The 17,621-nt window shown below is 43.9% G+C and overlaps 1 protein-coding gene across 1 annotated transcript in view; it reads right to left on the minus strand.

Annotated features, from left to right (window-relative positions):
• Positions 1-15,679, minus strand: part of SRGN (serglycin) — a 24,443-nt gene extending 8,764 nt beyond the window's left edge. Inside the window, exon 1 of the mRNA XM_044662935.1 lies at positions 15,554-15,679. Coding sequence (XP_044518870.1) covers positions 15,554-15,632 — 79 coding nt within the window. The 5' untranslated portion in view covers positions 15,633-15,679. The remainder of the gene's footprint in view (positions 1-15,553) is intronic.
• Positions 15,680-17,621: the final 1,942 nt, after the last annotated feature.

Consider the following 17,621-nt stretch of genomic DNA (forward strand, 5'->3'; position numbering starts at 1 on the left):
GCCCTCCCCGCCTCCCCCCCCCCCTTTTTTTTTAAACCCTTGCCTTCCATCTTGGAGTCAATACTGTGTATTGTCTCCAAGGCAGAAGAATGGTAAGGATAGGCAATGGAGGTCAAGTGATTTGCCCAGGGTCACACAGTTGGGAAGTATCTGAGGTCAAATTCAAACCCAGGACCTCCCATCTCTAGGCCTGACTCTCAATCCACTGAGCTACCCAGCTGCCCCCTGGCCTCCTGTTTTAAAGCAGGTTGGGTACCACTTTTGGGATACTAAAGGGAAGCTAGCCCATCAACACCAGCAATGCTGTGAGATGCTATTTTTCGTTTTTGGAACAACTGGCAAATGCGAGTCAGTGGCTCTGTGGCAGTTAGCTCCCTGCACAGTCAACAACTAATCTTGTTTTAGTTTTTGACATCACAACTGTGGCATAGTTACAACTTCTTTTCAATACATTTAAAATTTGGAGAGTACAAGCTTGATGGGCAAAGTGCCTTCAGCATATTGATTCTTATTACTTCGTTTTTTTAAATAAATTTGCTATATATATATGTACATATATATATATAGCAAATTTATTTTAAATATATATATATATATAGAGAGAGAGAGTTTAATACAGTGCCCAGTGTCAGAACCAACACTCACAGGTTTTATTGACTAATGATACATGCTGGAGTCTAATTTTGAAATTCCTCATTTAAAAGTTAGATTGACAACATACTGATTTTTTAAACTATTTGTATGTCATTTGAAAAAATCCTTCCCTTTTGCCTTCCATCTCAGAAGTCCATACTGTGTTTTAGTTCCAAGGCAGAAGAGCAGTAAGGGCTAGGCAATGAGGGTTAAGTGACTTGCCCAGGATCACGTAACTGGGAAGTATCTGAGGTCACATTTGAACCCAGGACCTCCTTAGGCCTGATTCTCTAGAAATCCACTAAGCCACCTACAGCTGCCCCCTTGTGTGTCATTTTGAAAATGTACTGCATTATGGGAAAAGTGTCTCATTTGTTCATTGTTTTCATCATTTGTGATTATCTTATCTTTCTTTTTTGAAAATCATTTCCTTCTGTCTCAGTATGGATTCTAAGTATTGGTTCCAAGGCAGAAGAGCAGAAAAGCGTAGGCATTTGGGGTTCAGTGACTTACCCAGGATCACTCAGTTAGGGAGTGTCTGAGACCATATTCGAACCCAGGACTTCCCATCTCTAGGGCTGGTGCTCTATCCACTGAACTGCCCTTGATGCTGTTGTCTTTCAATACAGAATAAACCTTCTACTCTTGAGCAAAGCAGCCGCTTTTTAAAGCAGTCGTTTCTTCTTTCCTTTTATTTCTTTTATAAACAAAGCTTTTCTTTAAGAAACGTGACTTTGACATTTTGCCCATTACCTAAAAGAGCTGACAGTCACTTATTGTAAAAGAAAGACTGCTCTGCTTCATAGAAAGGGGACCAGACAGATTTCAGTATGTCCTGACATACATCGCTAGATAATAAGGTCTTTTGTGAACAATGGAAAACTATTAGATGCCGAATGACAGCAAGAATAATGAGATTAATCCTTAGCTGCTGGGCAAGGAGCTCACACGCCCTAAAAACTGGGGGATCCTGGGCACTCTCTGCCTCCCTTCTCCACCACTCCACCACCGTCACAGCAGAAGCAGAAGCAGGCAACGGGACACAAAAAAGGCCTTTTTGTGATTTTGTTGCTGCTTCAAGAGTTCCCATGGCTAAACCACCAATGGGCCAGTCCATTGTGGTGATGAGCCTTTCTCTGTTCAACTAGGCTGGTTCTTGGCAAGTGAGCTCTGTCTATGGACAGCCTTAGATGGCATTCCAGCGAGACACAATCTGCCAGAGCTTGCCCTCTGCTGGCATAGCCTTTGAGAACACAGGCTTTTTTTATATATATATATATATATATAACTCTTACCTTCTGTCTTAGAATTGATACTAAATATCAGTTCCAAGACAGAAGAGCTTTAAGGGGTAGGCAATAGGAGTTCAGTGACTTTCCCAAGGTCACACATTTAGGAGTATTTGAGGTCAAATTTGAACCCAGGACCTTTTAACTCCAGGCTTGGTGCTCTACCCTCTAAGCCACCTATCTGCCCTGAATATACTTCATTGTTCCTTTTATTTTATTTTATTTTTATTTTATTTTTTAGCCCTTACCTTCCATCTTGGAGTCACAATACTGTGTATTGGTTCCAAGGCAGAAGAGCGGTAAGGGTAGGCAATGGGGGTCAAGTGACTTGCCCAGGGTCACACAGCTGGGAAGTGTCTGAGGCCATATTTGAACCTAGGACCTCCCATCTCTAGGCCTGATTCTCAATTCACTGAGCTACCCAGCTGCCCCCTATTGTTCCTTTAAAAAAATATATATATACATATATATTTTTTTTTTATAACTGTCACCTTCTGTCATAATATCAATTCTAAGGCAGAAGACTGGCAAGGGCTAGGCAATCCAGGTTACATGACTTGCCCAGGGTCACATAGCTAATAAGTCTCTGAGGCCAGATTTGAACCCAGATCTTCCCGACTGGAGACCTGTGCTACCTAGCTGCCTAAGAGTGCAGGGTCTTGAAGATGTGGCATCAGAGTAAAATTTAATGATGTCTTTCTTGATTCTCTCAAGTGTTAGTCCTTCTCCCCTGACCCCAAATCATCTTGTATGGATTTTGTGTATTTAACTGCATACAAATTGTCTCCCCCAGCAGAATTTTAGGCCCTTAAAGGCTGAGAATTTAGGTTTTTAGCTCCTAGCATGCTGCCCCACACAGAAGAGACTCTTTTTTTTTTAAAACCCTTAACTTCTGTGTATTGACTCCTAGGTAGAAGAGTGTTGAGGGTGGGCAATGGGGGTCAAGTGACTTGCCCAGGGTCACACAGCTGGGAAGTGTCTGAGGCTGGATTTGAACCTAGGACCTCCCGTCTCTAGGCCTGACTCTCAATCCACTGAGCTACCCAGCTGCCCCAGAAGAGACTTACTGAATGTTTGTTGGCTGATTGACTGGAGGGTAAGTTGACAGAGCAGAGACATTCTTTGAGCAGGAACATCATGTGACCCTGGAGTTTTAAGAGTGAAGAAGTGCTCTCTCTCTTCCCTCTCTCCACCCCCACTTCTCCTCTTGGGCTTTTCTCCTTCCTTCTGCCCCCTCACATTTTTTAGGGTCTCCACCACAAGTCCTGGTCATCCTGGGCTCCTACGGGAAGCCAACAGAACTGGGCTAGAAATTCCCAGCTGCTTAGCCTCCAGCTGCAGGATGCATGGAGTCACAGGCAGGAAAGCTTCTTAGCCTGAGCCCTGTGAGAAGTGGGGCCGTTTAGCCCCAGGTCCTAGGGGAGTGGACAGCACTGGATTGGTTTGGGATTGAACTGGGCAGGGATCTTCTTGGCACTTGCACCCGCCATATTCTCCAGCAGAGGGCGACATCCATCATCTCGCTTACCCCACGTTTGTGCTGCCACCTTTATATGGAGCCTTAGCTGAAGCCACCCCAGCTCTAACAGGAAGTGGAAGGGGAAAGCCAATATCGACCTTTCCATGCCATAAACTTGCCTGGGGGAGTTTTCATCAGCTAAGGCTAAATATTACCATCAACAAACCCTCTGCGGCTCTCAGGTCATAACACAGTGGCAAAATGATGAAGAACTCACTTGGGCATTGAGGCTGAACATTTTCCAAAGCCCTTTATATACATCTCACTGGAGCCTTCCAACAGTACAGCAGTATAAGTATTATTATCCCCACCCTACAGATGAAAACACTGAGGCTCAGAGAGACTAAATAGGTTGCCCAGAGCCACACAGCTAGTGAGTTTGAGAAGGCAGAATTTGATTCCACATCTCACACTCCACTCACTACCAACACTGCCTTAAAATGAGATGATCCAAGTAAAGTTTTGGGTAATTTTACATTTTATTTTATTGATATTTTTAGGGGTTTTTTTTGGGGGGGGGCAATAGATTTCCCTAGTGAGTCTTTCCTGGTAATGAAGAGTAAAAAGGAGAAAAAGAAAAACAAAGTCATCAAAACTAACTAAACTTTAGAATGAGTCTGACAGTATGTGCCATGTTCCAAACTCATAGGCGCGCCCCCCCCCCTTTAAGAAAGAAGGAAGCTGGGGGCAGCTGGGTGGCTCAATGGATTGAGAACCAGTTACAAAAAATGGGAGGTCTTGGGTTCAAATTTGACCTCAGACACTTCCTAGCTGTGTGACCCTGGGCAAGTCACTTGACCCTCATTCCCTAGCCCTTACCACTCTTCTGCCTTAGAACCAATACACAGCATTAATTCTAAGACGGAAGGTAAAGGGTTTTTGGTTTTGTTTTGTTTTTAATAAATAAAGAAAGAAGGAAGGAAGGGAGCTGCATTTTTTCATCTCTTTATCAGTGCCAGAGCTTTGTAAATCTTAATGTACAAGAAAGTGTCTTAAGGTACAAACCCTAAATAGTATAAACCGTGAGGAAGTCCCGAAGTGCAGTCGCTACGGCTCATTTCCAAGAACTCATCACTTTCTCCTCTGTGGAGGCTGCTATAAACCTACCCAGAATTCAAAGGGCTTGCCCACGAGGAATCTACTCAGGTGGAACTGGCAACCTCCTCGGAGCCTATTTTGTTTTAGAATAAGCAGTCTATTTCCTCCTAAGGCTATTAAGTCATAGAATTTCCCCACCCCCTCCAATAGACTGAAATGACCGGGCACCAAACTTCCAAGAAGTCTGTGCCGGGGCGGGGGTGAGAGGAACAGAACAAAAGCTGCTTTCCCTTCTGAGTGGGAGTAGCCTCCTTCCACCCTGCCCCGGCGGAGGAAAACTCCTTATTCTGGAGATAAGCCAAGAAAAACTGAGGGAAAAGTCCCGGATTGTTGCTATGGACACCACGCCTTCCCAAGGAGTCTTACTTAGCGGTCTCAGGGGTCCAGTTTGGTTGGAAATGGCCGGGAGAAAGGGGAAAGTAAACATTATTCCAGGGTAAACTGGAAGGCAAGAGACAGTCATTAAATTCTACTCACACTAATCAAATGCTTCCTATGCTCCGGGTCCTGAACTTTGAGCTGGGGAGACAAAGACTGACAAAAAGGAACTCCGATGGAGTTTCCATTCTACTGAGAGTGTGCGTGCACGTTACAAAGTATGAGATTACAAAATGTATACAAATGAACACAAAGTAATCTGCAGAGAGAAAGAGAGCGCCAGCCGTCTGGAGCCTACTGGAAATGCTTGGGCTGTGCTATTTTTAAGAGTCTTCCAGGGCAGCTGGGTGGCTCAGGAGATGAAGAGCCAGACCTGGAGATGGGTTCGAATTTGACCTCAGACCCTTTCTGGCTGCTGTGACCCCAGGCAAGTCACTTAACCCCAATTGCCCGGCTCTTACTGCTCTTCTGTCTTGGAAAGGATACTTAGTAAGATTCTAAGAGAGAAGGGAAGGTTTTTGTTTTTGTTTTTGTTTTTGTTTTTAAAGTGTTTGATTCAATGTGTCCAGAAGTGGGGATGGAGGAGACCCAGGGAACTTCTTCCATTCATCGCATCTCTTGTCCATGATCCTCCCAGATGTTTTTATAACAAATCTAACCTTCCTTCCCAATGATTCTTCTCCTCTATTCCCTTGTAACAAAGCCCAGCCAAGCAAAACAAAGGACCAAAGGGCCATGTCTGAAGACTGTCTTTCCCCCCACTTCTAGAGGAGGCAGGCTTGGGGTTCAGTTTGCTCAAGTCTTTCTGATTACCTGGACTTTGAAGGAAGCTAGAGGCTTCTGGGAAATGGAGCTAAGAAGAAAGCACCTTCCAGATAGGAGGCGCCACTTCCATGGTTAGATTTGTTGTGGTGGTTAATAGATCTTTCAGGGGCTAGAGTAAGGCATTAGGCTGGGTAGATTCTCAAAGCATGCCAAGGAGATTGAATGATAAGATTTAGGGGTTTTACTTTCAAAAAAGGAATCTTGTTTTCCCCTAATTTGCCATCCTGACTCATTCATTCACACAGAAGCAGATGTGGCCCAAGTCAATTTTTCCTATTCACTTCTCAGCATTTCCCCCACACTGGGCTAGCAATGCTTTAAAAGCCTTAGAGACCAGAAGTCACTTGACTCACTCTGACAATTTGACTGAGATGACTCCCTCCCACCCCACCCCCCACCCCAGGATAGCTTTGTGAGCATAAAAAAATGCCCAGCCTGTTCTTGATTTCCCCACCACAGTGCCCTGGAGGCAGGATTCCCTCCTTCTCAAGCTTCACAGTTGTACTGAGGAATTTCCACTGTGGCTATTGCAGGGCACTGGACACAGTGGAGACCACCTGTAAATACTTGCCAGGGGACTCTGGTCTGATGGAAAAGAGGGGTTGTTGGTTTTGCTCAATTGTTTCAGTCATGCTTGACTCTTTGTGACCCCATTTGGGGGTTTCTTGGCAAAGATACTGTAGTCCTTTGCTGTTTCCTTCTCCAACTTACAGATGAGAAAACTGAGGCAGCCAGGTTAAGGGACTTGTCCAGGGTCACCCAACTAGTGTCTGAGGCCAGATTTAAACTGGCAAGAATGAGTCTGCTTGACTCCAGACTCAGAGCTCTATCCACTGTACCACCTGGCTACATCATGATCATGATGATGATGGTGATGATGATGATGATTATGCCACTCTAGAAGATCTTAACCTCCCTGTTCCACTCTGCCAGACCAGATATCATATACAAAGAAGAATCCAAAGCTGAGTGCCCAAGGCCATAGGAGGCAACATCCTTTGGAACTTGTTGCTATTATCAACCCCATTTACTGATGAAATCTTCCACCAATCAGGGGTGCAAACTTTGTGGGGGAAAGATCTAGCCATTGCCTCCTCCTGCTTTCCTCCTCAGCAGCCACAGCTACTGAAGAAAAAATTCTCACCAAAAAAAAGTATAATGTACACAGGAGTTAGTATATAGAGATACATGAACAAATGCCGTAGATAGAACATTAGACCTAATTAGATCAGGGAGACTCATCTTTGTGAGTTCAAATCTGGCTTCATATACTTACTAGCTGAGTGACCTTGGGCAAGTCACTTAACTCTGTTTGCCTCAGTTTCCTCATCTATAAAATGAAATAGAAAAAGAAATGGCCAACTACTCCAGTGTCTTTGCCAATAAAACCCAAATGGGGTCCCTAAGAGTCAGACAGATTGAAAATGAAACTAAATTGCAATAATAAAAGCATATGCACTTATGTACAGAAACATGTGTGTATATACAGACACACAAGAACAAGAGGCACAGATCTAGGGGTGGATGGACAATGACAGCTAACAGGAGTCCAGAAAGAGTCATTTCGCTGTTTGGGGGAATTTTAGACGTTGAAATGCATTTTTCACGTATGTTTGGTTTGTCTGGGAGCTAAATTGAAGTTTGTAATAAATTATTTTCTCACCCCAAAATCTTTGACCTTCTCAAATAGTTCAACATTTGTTATTGGTTTGTCAAGGGAAACGGCACTAAGGAAGATGCTTTCCCACATCCCCTTTGATGCAGGCTAAGGACCATGGGACCCTTCCATCTCCCCCTACATGTGTTGTCTTTCCTCTTTGGAATAGGAGCTTCTTAGGGATAGGCACTAGGTCACTAGGCACAAAGACCACCCTGCTTGGCTTAATAAATGCTTGTTGACTGACTACGTGAAGGACAAGGCTTTACACACAGTGAGTCCTTAATAAATGTGTTTTCCTTCATCCATGAGGAAATGAAGCTGAGAGAAGTCAGTGACTTGTCCAAGGCCACGTGGTCGATAAATATCTGAAACAGGACTCAAATTCTGGTTTTCCTCATTCCCAACCTAGTGTTCTGTCCACTGTCCCCACTGCCCAGCTGCCATGTAAAATGACGGGGTCACACCAAATGCCTTCTGTGGTTAGAGCCTGTGACTACATAGATAAGGAGGGGCCACCACCTACTAAAATAGCTCTTCTAAGGTTGGAACTTCTATGTTTCTATGTTCTTTCTCTCCTCTTAGCTATGTTACAGAGAATGTTCAAAAGCACAGAGGAAAATATGCATCGGCCATGGGGGGGCGGGAGATGGGGGGTGAAGGGGAAAGTAAGAGCATGAATCATGTAACCATGTTAACTTTTTTAAAAAGTAAAAATCATTAAATGTTAAACAAAAAAAAAGAGAAAAAAAAGCACAGGGATCCTTTAAATCACAATGTACACAGAATACAGTGTAAAATTTCTTTTGATTCAGTGATTTCATAGCAGTGTGTGATTGTTCAGTGGTTCAACATGTCTGACTTGTAATGATTCCACAGACCATAGTGTGCCAGGCCCTTCTCTCCTCCACTATCTCTCAATAGCTATCCAAATTCATGTTCATTGTTTCTTTCCTTTCCTTTCCTTTTTCCTTTCCTTTCCTTTCCTTTCCTTTCCTTTTTTTTTCTTTTCCTTTTTAAATCCTAACCTTCCATATTGGAATCAGTTCTAAATACTAGTTCCAAGGCAGTAAACCAGTAAGGGCTAGGCAATTGGAGTTAAGTGACTTGCCCAGGGTCACCCAGCTAGGAATTGTTTGAGGCCAGATTTGAACCCAGGACCTCCTGCCTCTAGACCTGACTCTCAAACCACTGAGCCACCTCACTGCCCCCATATTCACTCCATGTATCTAGCTCATCTTCTGCTGTCCCCTTCTCCTTTTGCCTTCAATCTTTCCCAACATCAGGGTCCCAACAATATGGCCAAAGCATCTAAGCCTCAGCTTCAGTATTTGACCTTCCAGCGAAAAGTCAGAGTTAACTTCTTTAAATATGGACAGATTTGATCTGTGCCATCCCAGGGATTCGCGAAAGTCTTCTTCGGCACCACAATTGTAAAGGGTCGATTCTGTGGCTTTCAGCTCCAAGCCCACCGAAGCAAATTCACAACCACTGTACGAGTTATAGTCTTAGAGAATTGCCTGGGACACTGAGAGGTTCACTGAGGGCACGCGGGGGAATCGCTCATCAATAAGCCAATCCTCTAAGCACCACCTCTGGAGCCACTCTATTGCAGTCCTTCCATCCTTTGGGACAAAATTAGCAGCCCCGTCTTTCCCACAATGTCTTACTTGAAAGTAAATTTACTGTGCTAGAACTGGATTTCCATTGAACCACAGAGGATGCCTCTTGGGTTTGGGGGGACTGATGAGAAGGAGAAGACAAAGTTTAAAGCTAATTGATGATTCTCAACCACAAGGTGGATTGGAGAAGGGACAGACTTGAGGGCAGGGAGATGGATCAGAGGGCTATTGCAGCGATCCACAGGGAGGAGATGAAGGGCTGAACTAGAGTAGTATGAGTGGAGAAACGGGGATATGGAGGAAAGGTTCTGTGAAGGCAAAAGCAACAAAATTTGGCAACAGATTGACTATGTGAGTCAATGACTGTGTGAGGTGAGTGAGATGGCCATCAAGAATGAAGCTGAGGGCAGCTGGGTGGCTCAGTGGATTGAGAGCCAGGCCTAGAGACAGGAGGTCCTAGGTTCAAATCCAGCCTCGGACACTTCCCAGCTGTGTGACCCTGGGCAAGTCACTTGACCCCCGTTGCCTACCCTTGCCAATCTTCCACCTATAAGTCAATACACAGAAGTTAAGGGTTTAAAATAAAAAAAATTAAAAAAATTAAAAAAAAACACCAAAAAAAAAAAAAAAAAGAATGAAGCTGAAATTTAAAAGCATGGTAGTGCCCTCTACAGGCCGCTAGGTGGCGCAGTAGATCGAGTTCTAGGTCTAGAGTCAGGAAGACTCATCCTCATGAGTTCAAATCCGGCCTCAGACACTTTACTATCTGGGTGATGCTGGGCAAGTCAATTAAATCTGCTTCAATTTCCTCATCTCCAAAATGAGCTGGAGAGGGAAAATGGCAAACTATTCCAGTGTCTCTACCAAGAAAACCCCAAATGGAGTCATGAAGGGTCAAAATTTGACTAAACAACAAAAAGTACCCTCTACAATAATAGGAAGAAGGGGGTGTAGGAAGATGACCGTGGTTGTTATGCACAAGTGAAGTTTGAGATGTCCGTTGGGCATCCCATTCAAGATATCTAAGAGGCAAGTAGTGAGAGAGATTTGGGCTTTATCTATAGATCTGTAAGTCATCTACTTCAAAATGATCATTGAAACAAATTCTTACTTTTGGGGGAATCTCTAGATCCCTTCTGTTGTATTTTAAGAAAAGCTGGGGGCAGCCAGGTAGCTCTGTGGATTGAGAGCCAGGACTAGAGACAGGAGGTCCTGAGTTCAAATCTAGTCTCGGACACTTCCTAGCTGTGTGACCCTCAGCAAGTCACTTAACCCCAATTGCCTAGCCCTTATTGCACTCCTGCCTTGGAACTGATGCTTAAAATTGACTCTAAGAAGATAACAGGTTTTTAATATTTCTTAAAAGATAAGTTTGTGAGTCCATTAAATCAGAGTTTCTTTTACATCTGTCCCATGTTTAACAGGGCCAGCTAGGTAGTACAGTAGATAGAGCACCAACCTGGAGACAGGAAGATTTTAATTTACTTAGCTGTGTGATCCTGGGCAAGTCACTTCACCCTTATTTGCCCTAGTTACTCATCTATAAAATGAGAATACAGTGGAGAAAGAAATGGTAAACTAGTATCTTTGCCAAGAAAAGCCCAGGGACAAAATCCAGAAGGTCACATGGAATCAGACAGGATTATACAAATAATAAATTCAACAGGGGTATTTCCCTAGTGGGATTTTGGGTGGAAAGTACCATAATCCCTTTATTAATACACTGACATAGCTCCCAAGTAATTTATTCCTAGATTTGACTAATCTTACTGACTTGTTGCTAATTGCCACCAGCTTCAGTTTCAGAGGGTGACCTTGTCTCAGTTTCTAGGGACTTTCTCTGTTTAGGGCTGCTACCAATTTGTAGCTGCCAATTAAACTTTTTCCTAGAATCTTGGACTCAGGGGGGACCTTAGGGACCATTTCTCCAGGCTGCGCCTGAACATGAATCATCACCTCTGCAGCACACCAGGCAAATGGCCACCCAACCTTTGCCTGAGCACAGCCAATGCTAGAGAGCTTGGCTAACTTTCAAAGCAACCCAGGCCTTCCCACTTGGGGATAGGATTAATTGTCCAGAAGTTTTCCCATCTAAATTTGCCTCGTTGCTCCTTCCACTACTGCCAAGCAGAACAAGTCCAACCTCTCATCCATCTGACAAACCTTCAAATACTTGAAGATGGCTCTTAAGTCTCCAACTTAGACTCCTAGTCTCAAGGTTAATCGTCTACAGGACCTTCGACTAATTCTCCTATGGCATGAACAGAGTCCCTTCTTCAACCAGGTTCTCTTCTTTTGTTTTTGTTTTTGTTTTTGTTTTTGTTTTTGTTTTTAAACCCTTAACTTCGGTGTATTGGCTCATAGGTAGAAGAGTGGTAAGGATGGGCAATGGGGGTCAAGTGACTTGCCCAGGGTCACACAGCTGGGAAGTATCTGAGGCTGAATTTGAACCCAGGACCTCTGGTCTCTAGGCCTGACTCTCAATCCACCGAGCTACCCAGCTGCCCCAGGTTCTCTTCTTTTGGACGCTCTCCTATTTGTCAACATCCTTGAAATGGAGAGCCCAGAACAAAATACTCTCTCCAGATGTGGTTGTATCTCTAAGGGAATTTTTCCTCTGGAAAGTCCACCAAATAATTCCAAGGCCACTTCTGAAACTATGCTGGCTTCTCATACATCTAAAACACCACATTCGGTGATATGAATACCAGTAAAAAAAAAATCACATGGATTCTTGGGGGGAAATGGAACACGTTCATGAAATTCTGAACACACAAACACCTCCAAATTGTCCTGAAATGTGAATCAGAAATAGCTATCTCTTCATTCATTCGATGCCCCGCAAAGTTAACATTTTAAAAATCTCTTATTTTGACTGTCGTTTACTTTTACATCATGTTGATTTCCCAACATGTCCCTCCTTTCTCCCTACCCAGAGAACCATCAGTTATAACAAAGCGACTGTGTAATATTCCACATCCATTGTCCCTCCACGCCTGTAACAAAGCAAAAGGTTCCTTTTCTCAAATCTTCGCCCAGATCGAACCTGTTTTCTAATAATCATTAAGTGCCTGCTTTGTACAAAGCACCCTGCTAGATTCAAAGGTATCTAAGGCACCTCGGATGTCCTCTGAACTCTGGTGATACACAAATTACCGTGATGGGCTTACATCTCACGGTCTGAGTTATTCTCTAAAGCTAAATAAAGGGACCCTTCTTCACCTGGTTTCCGTGGAGAGATGGTAGAGGGTCTGTGAATCTGGGTGGGAAAAAATGATGCCTTGACTTTCCCTATACCTTAACTGGAATTTAGCTGAAATTAACTGCAATTTCCTTCCATTATTTAAAAAAGATGATGCTGAAAAGGGGTCCAGAGACTTCAGCAGCCTGCCCAAAGGGGTCTGAGACGCACAAAAAGAAGAAGAAGCTATTAGCTTAGACCTTGGTTTTTTTTTCCTTTTTTAAATTAGAGATAGCAGGGCAAAGTGAAAAGGTAAAATGTAGATCCAGACTCAGGAAGACCCAGGTACAAATCCTGCCTTTGACACTTGCAAATTGTATGACCCTGGGCAAGTCACTGAACTTTAAGCCTTGGTTTCTTCATCTGGAAAATGAGGATAAAGCTAGCAGTAATGTCTACCTGTTAGGGCTGTTGTGGAGGCCAAATGCCATGCCATGAATAAAGAGCTTCATTTTTTAGTGCTATATAAATGCGATAACTGTTTCAATTTAAATAATTAATTAAACCAAGGAATCCAATAATGGCAAAAATTTTAAATCTTCAATCTGAGCATAGTCAAGACTCCTGTGCCTTTAACCTCCCAAATGAGAGGAAGAGATATTAGTCTGTTCCAAATCATCAACCACAACTGAGAATAACATTGTGTTTCCACCGGAAGCCCAGAGTATGACACCCAGAAGTCCCTTTTTTTTTTTTTTTTTTAAACCGTTACCTTCTATCTTAGAATCAATACTATGTATTGAGTCCAAGGCAGAAGAATAGTAAGGGTTAGGCGATGGGAGTTAAGTGACTTGCCCAGGATCACCCAGCTAGGAAGTATCTGAGGCCAGATTTGAACCCAGAACCTCCTGACTCCCAGGCCTGGTGCTCTAGCCACTGTGCCACCTAATGGCCCCTGAGAAGTCACTTCTAAAAAACAAATCTAGTACCTCTGTGTCATGGTGAATCACCATTTCCTATACGATGCTGACCCCTGTGAATTTGTCCCTCCATCAGCTGGACCTCCTTCTTGCCTCATGTATTCCTTCTCCAAGGAAAAAGGGAACTTTTTAGGAGCTAATTATTCAAAGATCCTTCCTTGTTCAGATAAAACTCTGTAAGCTAGTGCTCTAGCCAAAGAGCTAGTTGGTGCAGGTGGATGGAGTGTCAGGCCAGGAGTTAAGAAGACTTATTTCCATCAGTTCAAATCTGGCCTCAGACACTTACTAGCTGGGTGACTTTGAGCAAGTCACTTACCCTTGCTTGCCTCAGTTTCCTCAAATGTAAAATGAACTGAGAAGAAAATGGCTAACCACTCTAGTATCTTTGTTAAGAAAGCCCCAAATGGGGCTCCAAAGAGTTGAACAGACTGAAACGACAGAACCGACAACATCACGTTGGTGAGTGTCAGACAGGGATGGGACATGAGCCCAGGTGTCCCCTGCTCCAAACATCCTGGGCTCATTCCTCAGAACCAGGACACCTTCTTTAAACTATCCTGCTCTCGGTGAGCAGAGAATTGCTGGGTCTCTCTCTGATCATCCTGCTGAAATCCAGGTGGATTATTAGATATTTCACAATAAGAGTTTCTTCCTCCAGATCCTAACAGGTCAATTTCAAAAGAGAATCAAGTAAACACAAAAATTCAGCTTTGCCAAATCTCTTCCCTCTAAAGAAACAAGCAGACAGTGCTTGAGGTCTGATCAAAGGAGAAGTTAACACTACCAAGGCATCCTAAAACTTCAATCCCGAGCGCCAATCCCACAAAGAAAGAAAGCCAGATTGGAAGTTAGGAAGACCTGGGTTCTAATCCCACTTCAGACACTTAGTATCTATAGGTCTAAGGGCTCAGTTTACTCACCTGCAAAATTAAGGGATTAGGCAAGAGGGTTTCCAAGGTCCCTTTCCGCTCTAAATCTATTCATCCTATCTTTTACCTTTTTTGGCGGGGGGACCAGATTTATTTATTTAATCCAGTGTGGAGAATTCCTAGTGTGGACACTCCCTTCATTGATGGAGATCAGCTCTCATCTGTATAGTCTTAGAGGAAGAGTTCTTTTTTTTTTTTTAAACCCTTAACTTCTGTGTATTGGCTCCTAGGTGGAAGAGGGGTAAGGGTGGGCAATGTGGGTCAAGTGACTTGCCCAGGGTCACACAGCTGGGAAGTGTCTGAGGCCGGATTTGAACCAAGGACCTCCAGTCTCTAGGCCTGACTCTCAATCCACTGAGCTACCCAGCTGCCCTCCTAGAGGAAGAGTTCTTAACCTGAGAGGTACATGTACTTAAAAAAGGCAACTTTAAAAAATATGCCTGCTTCAATATATTTGGTTTCCTTTGTAATCCTGTATTTTACACATTAAACATATTAGTTTAAGAATGGGTCAATTCTTAAATTCTGTCCCCAAACAACCAAAAAGGACACCAAAAAAGTTAAGAACTTCTGATTAGAGTTAGTGAATGCCTTTATTCACCTAGAGGCTCCCCAGCTAATGCCACCCTTGGCATGTGCGCCCACAGCTCTATCCATTAAACTATAGAGCTTCTCATATTATACTGTACTATTCTGTGGCTTGTGATTTTTCTGGTGTGGCCATACCCTCCACCCTTCCAGGTCACAATCCCCCTATCTCGGTCTTCATGTGTCTCGGTGGCTGAAAAAAGCATGACCCTGCTTCCAGCCTCAGTTTCTCCTCCTTTCCTTTAGTTGATCCCAAAATGACAGATATAGTCCTTCATGAACTCATTTTTTAAGTCTGTCCAGTGTGGAAGGACCCTCCAGAGCTTGATCTTTTCCTGGATGGCCTTAGGCAATACAGAGCCCCTCTCTACTAGAATGAAGCACCAGAGCATGTAGGGAACTAGCAAAGGGTTCCCATTTCCAATTAGATAAAGGGACCAAACACTTGCCACTCCTCTTTGCCCAGATTTGTATAGATGGAGCACAAGGAAAGGCAAAATAGCCCACTGATGATGCCATCAGAAGGGCTGGAGAGAGAGAGGCTGAATTTTCCTTGGACTTGGCAGGAAGTTGCCGGTTTGAGGCTTGGCTTTGCTGTCTACTCACCGTGTGTCTTTGGCTCAGTCTTTGCCTTTCTCTAAGCCTCTGTCACCTTCTCTATAAAACAAGGAGGTTGTACTAGCTGATCCCTAATCCAGATCAATGGTCGTGTCGGTGTCAGAAAAAGCCCAGGCTCCCAGGGTATGCCACCATCCCAGATGCCTCTCCCACGGGTGTCCGGTTCAGGTTTTTCAAAGAAAAACTGGGCACTGGCTCCCTGGCCCTCAGCTTGGACGGAAGCATAAGTGACTTACCTTGGACGAAGGATTCCATGAAGAAGAAGAGGGCCAGAGCCAGGAGTATCCGCCTGTTGTATGTCCATGGATGCTGCATGGCGACCAGCTCCAGCCTCCACTCAAGCCTCACGATCGGGAAATGTAGCTGAGAACTCTCTGTGGCTGAGAAAAGGTTCTGAATCCTCCACCCCTGCCCAGACTGAGCCTACGTCACAATTTCCTGAACAAATAAGAGTGACATCCACATTAAAAAAAAAAAAAAAAAAAAAAGCCAGAGAGACAGAGAGGGAGTCAAAGAACTGTTTTTGCCCGTTATGAAACTGCCTCCGGACTCCCCCAGGACATTTATCCGAAAGTCTTGTTACTTGAAAATTGTGTCTGTTGAAAAACAACCAAAAAAAATGTTTTTCCCCCACTCTCGTGGTAGCATTAAGGAGGGTTTGTTTACACTTGCTTTAACAATAATCTAGCTTGTTTCCTATTCGGAGAAAGGCCCTTGGGAAAGGGTGAGAACACAACTTGGGATCAGAAAGGCGGAATTTGGGATCCGGAGGTCTGGGTTCAAATCCTAAGCCTACCATTCACTAGCTATCTGTCCTTAAGCAAGTCCCTTAATCTCTCTGAGGCTCCTGTAAAACAAAGGGGTTGGATGAAAGGTCCCTTCCAGCTCCCAAGGGTCCAATCCAGGCTGAAAACTTGTACTAAGCCCTGATGAGGTAGAGGAACTACACATGTAACTTATTTTCTTTGTGTTGATTAAACACAAAATGTGTAATAAGTACCAAAAGACGTCTCATTGGGTTGCAGGATACAACTGGGTGCTCCCCAAACTTGATCTTCCGTCTCCCCCCACCCCAGCTTTGCACGTGTCTAGAATACATTCTCCCCTCAGTTTTTTGAATCTTTAGCTTCTTTCAAAGCTCAACTCAAGCACCACCTCCTCCCGAAGATCTATCATCAGTAATGGACCAATCAGGGGGCAGCTGGGTAGCTCAGTGGATTGAGAGCCAGGCCTAGAGACGGGAGGTCCTGGGTTCAAATCTGACCTCAGACACTTCCCAGCTGTGTGACCCTGGGCAAGTCACTTAACCCCCATTGCCTAGCCCTGACCACTCTTCTGCCTTGGAGCCAATACACAGATTTGACTCCAAGATGGAAGGTGAGGGTTTAAAAAAAAAATAATGGACCAATGAATATTAATTCAATATCTACTATGTGCCAGACACTGGGCTGAGCCTGAGATCTTTCCTAGCTTCTCCCTCTCCAAAGAGTACTGCTCCCTTTTTTTGAAGTTACTTTCTATGTGCTTTGTCTTTACTTGTCTGGGTACATATTATATTCCCTACTGGCTCTAGAGTCAGAGAATCTGGTTCAAACCCTCCCTCTGACCCATACTACCTCTGTGACGTGGAGTGTGGCTTCTTCGGCTTCCTCTGTCTTGAAATGAATTGGAAGAGGTAGATCCCCAAAGTCCCTCTGGCTTAAGACAAATGACCCTACTCCACTGGGGCAAGATCTGTGTCAGCTTTGTCTTTTTAGCCCACTGGCTGTGCACACAGTAGGCACTTAATAATTGCTTGTTGACTCATTGGGTTAAGAGTTAGGAGAAATGGTTTCCAATCCATACTCTCTTCCTTTGTACCATTGTGACTTGGGGCAAGACATTTACCTCCTCCAGGCCTTAGTTTCCTCATCTGTAAAATGAAGGAGTTGAAATTCTTAACACTTCTTAGAACTCTTTAAAATCCTGTGAAATGAAGTGTTCTGATTTATATAATTAGTTGTGAGCCTCTGGACAAGCTATTTCTCATCTCGTAGGCTCAGTTTCCCCCTCTGTATTTCCTCCCAAGAAATACCAAGATATCTAGAAGGAATAATGTGGCCACTCAGCAGGATTTATTAATCACACTAATTGGGGCCAAGGTCTTGTCAAGAACTTGGTAGAACCACAGACTACTGGGCATTCCGTCAGTTCTTCCACCCAAGTTTAAGTTCCTTCTGAACCTGATCCAATTTAAAGTTGGATTCTCCCTTCACCATTGACCAGTTCCTTCTGGTCTCTTCTTCTTGTCCAAATTTTGCCTCC

This window comes from Gracilinanus agilis, chromosome 2 (assembly GCF_016433145.1).
Source record: "Gracilinanus agilis isolate LMUSP501 chromosome 2, AgileGrace, whole genome shotgun sequence".
In the NCBI taxonomy this organism is placed as follows: Eukaryota; Metazoa; Chordata; class Mammalia; order Didelphimorphia; family Didelphidae; genus Gracilinanus; species Gracilinanus agilis.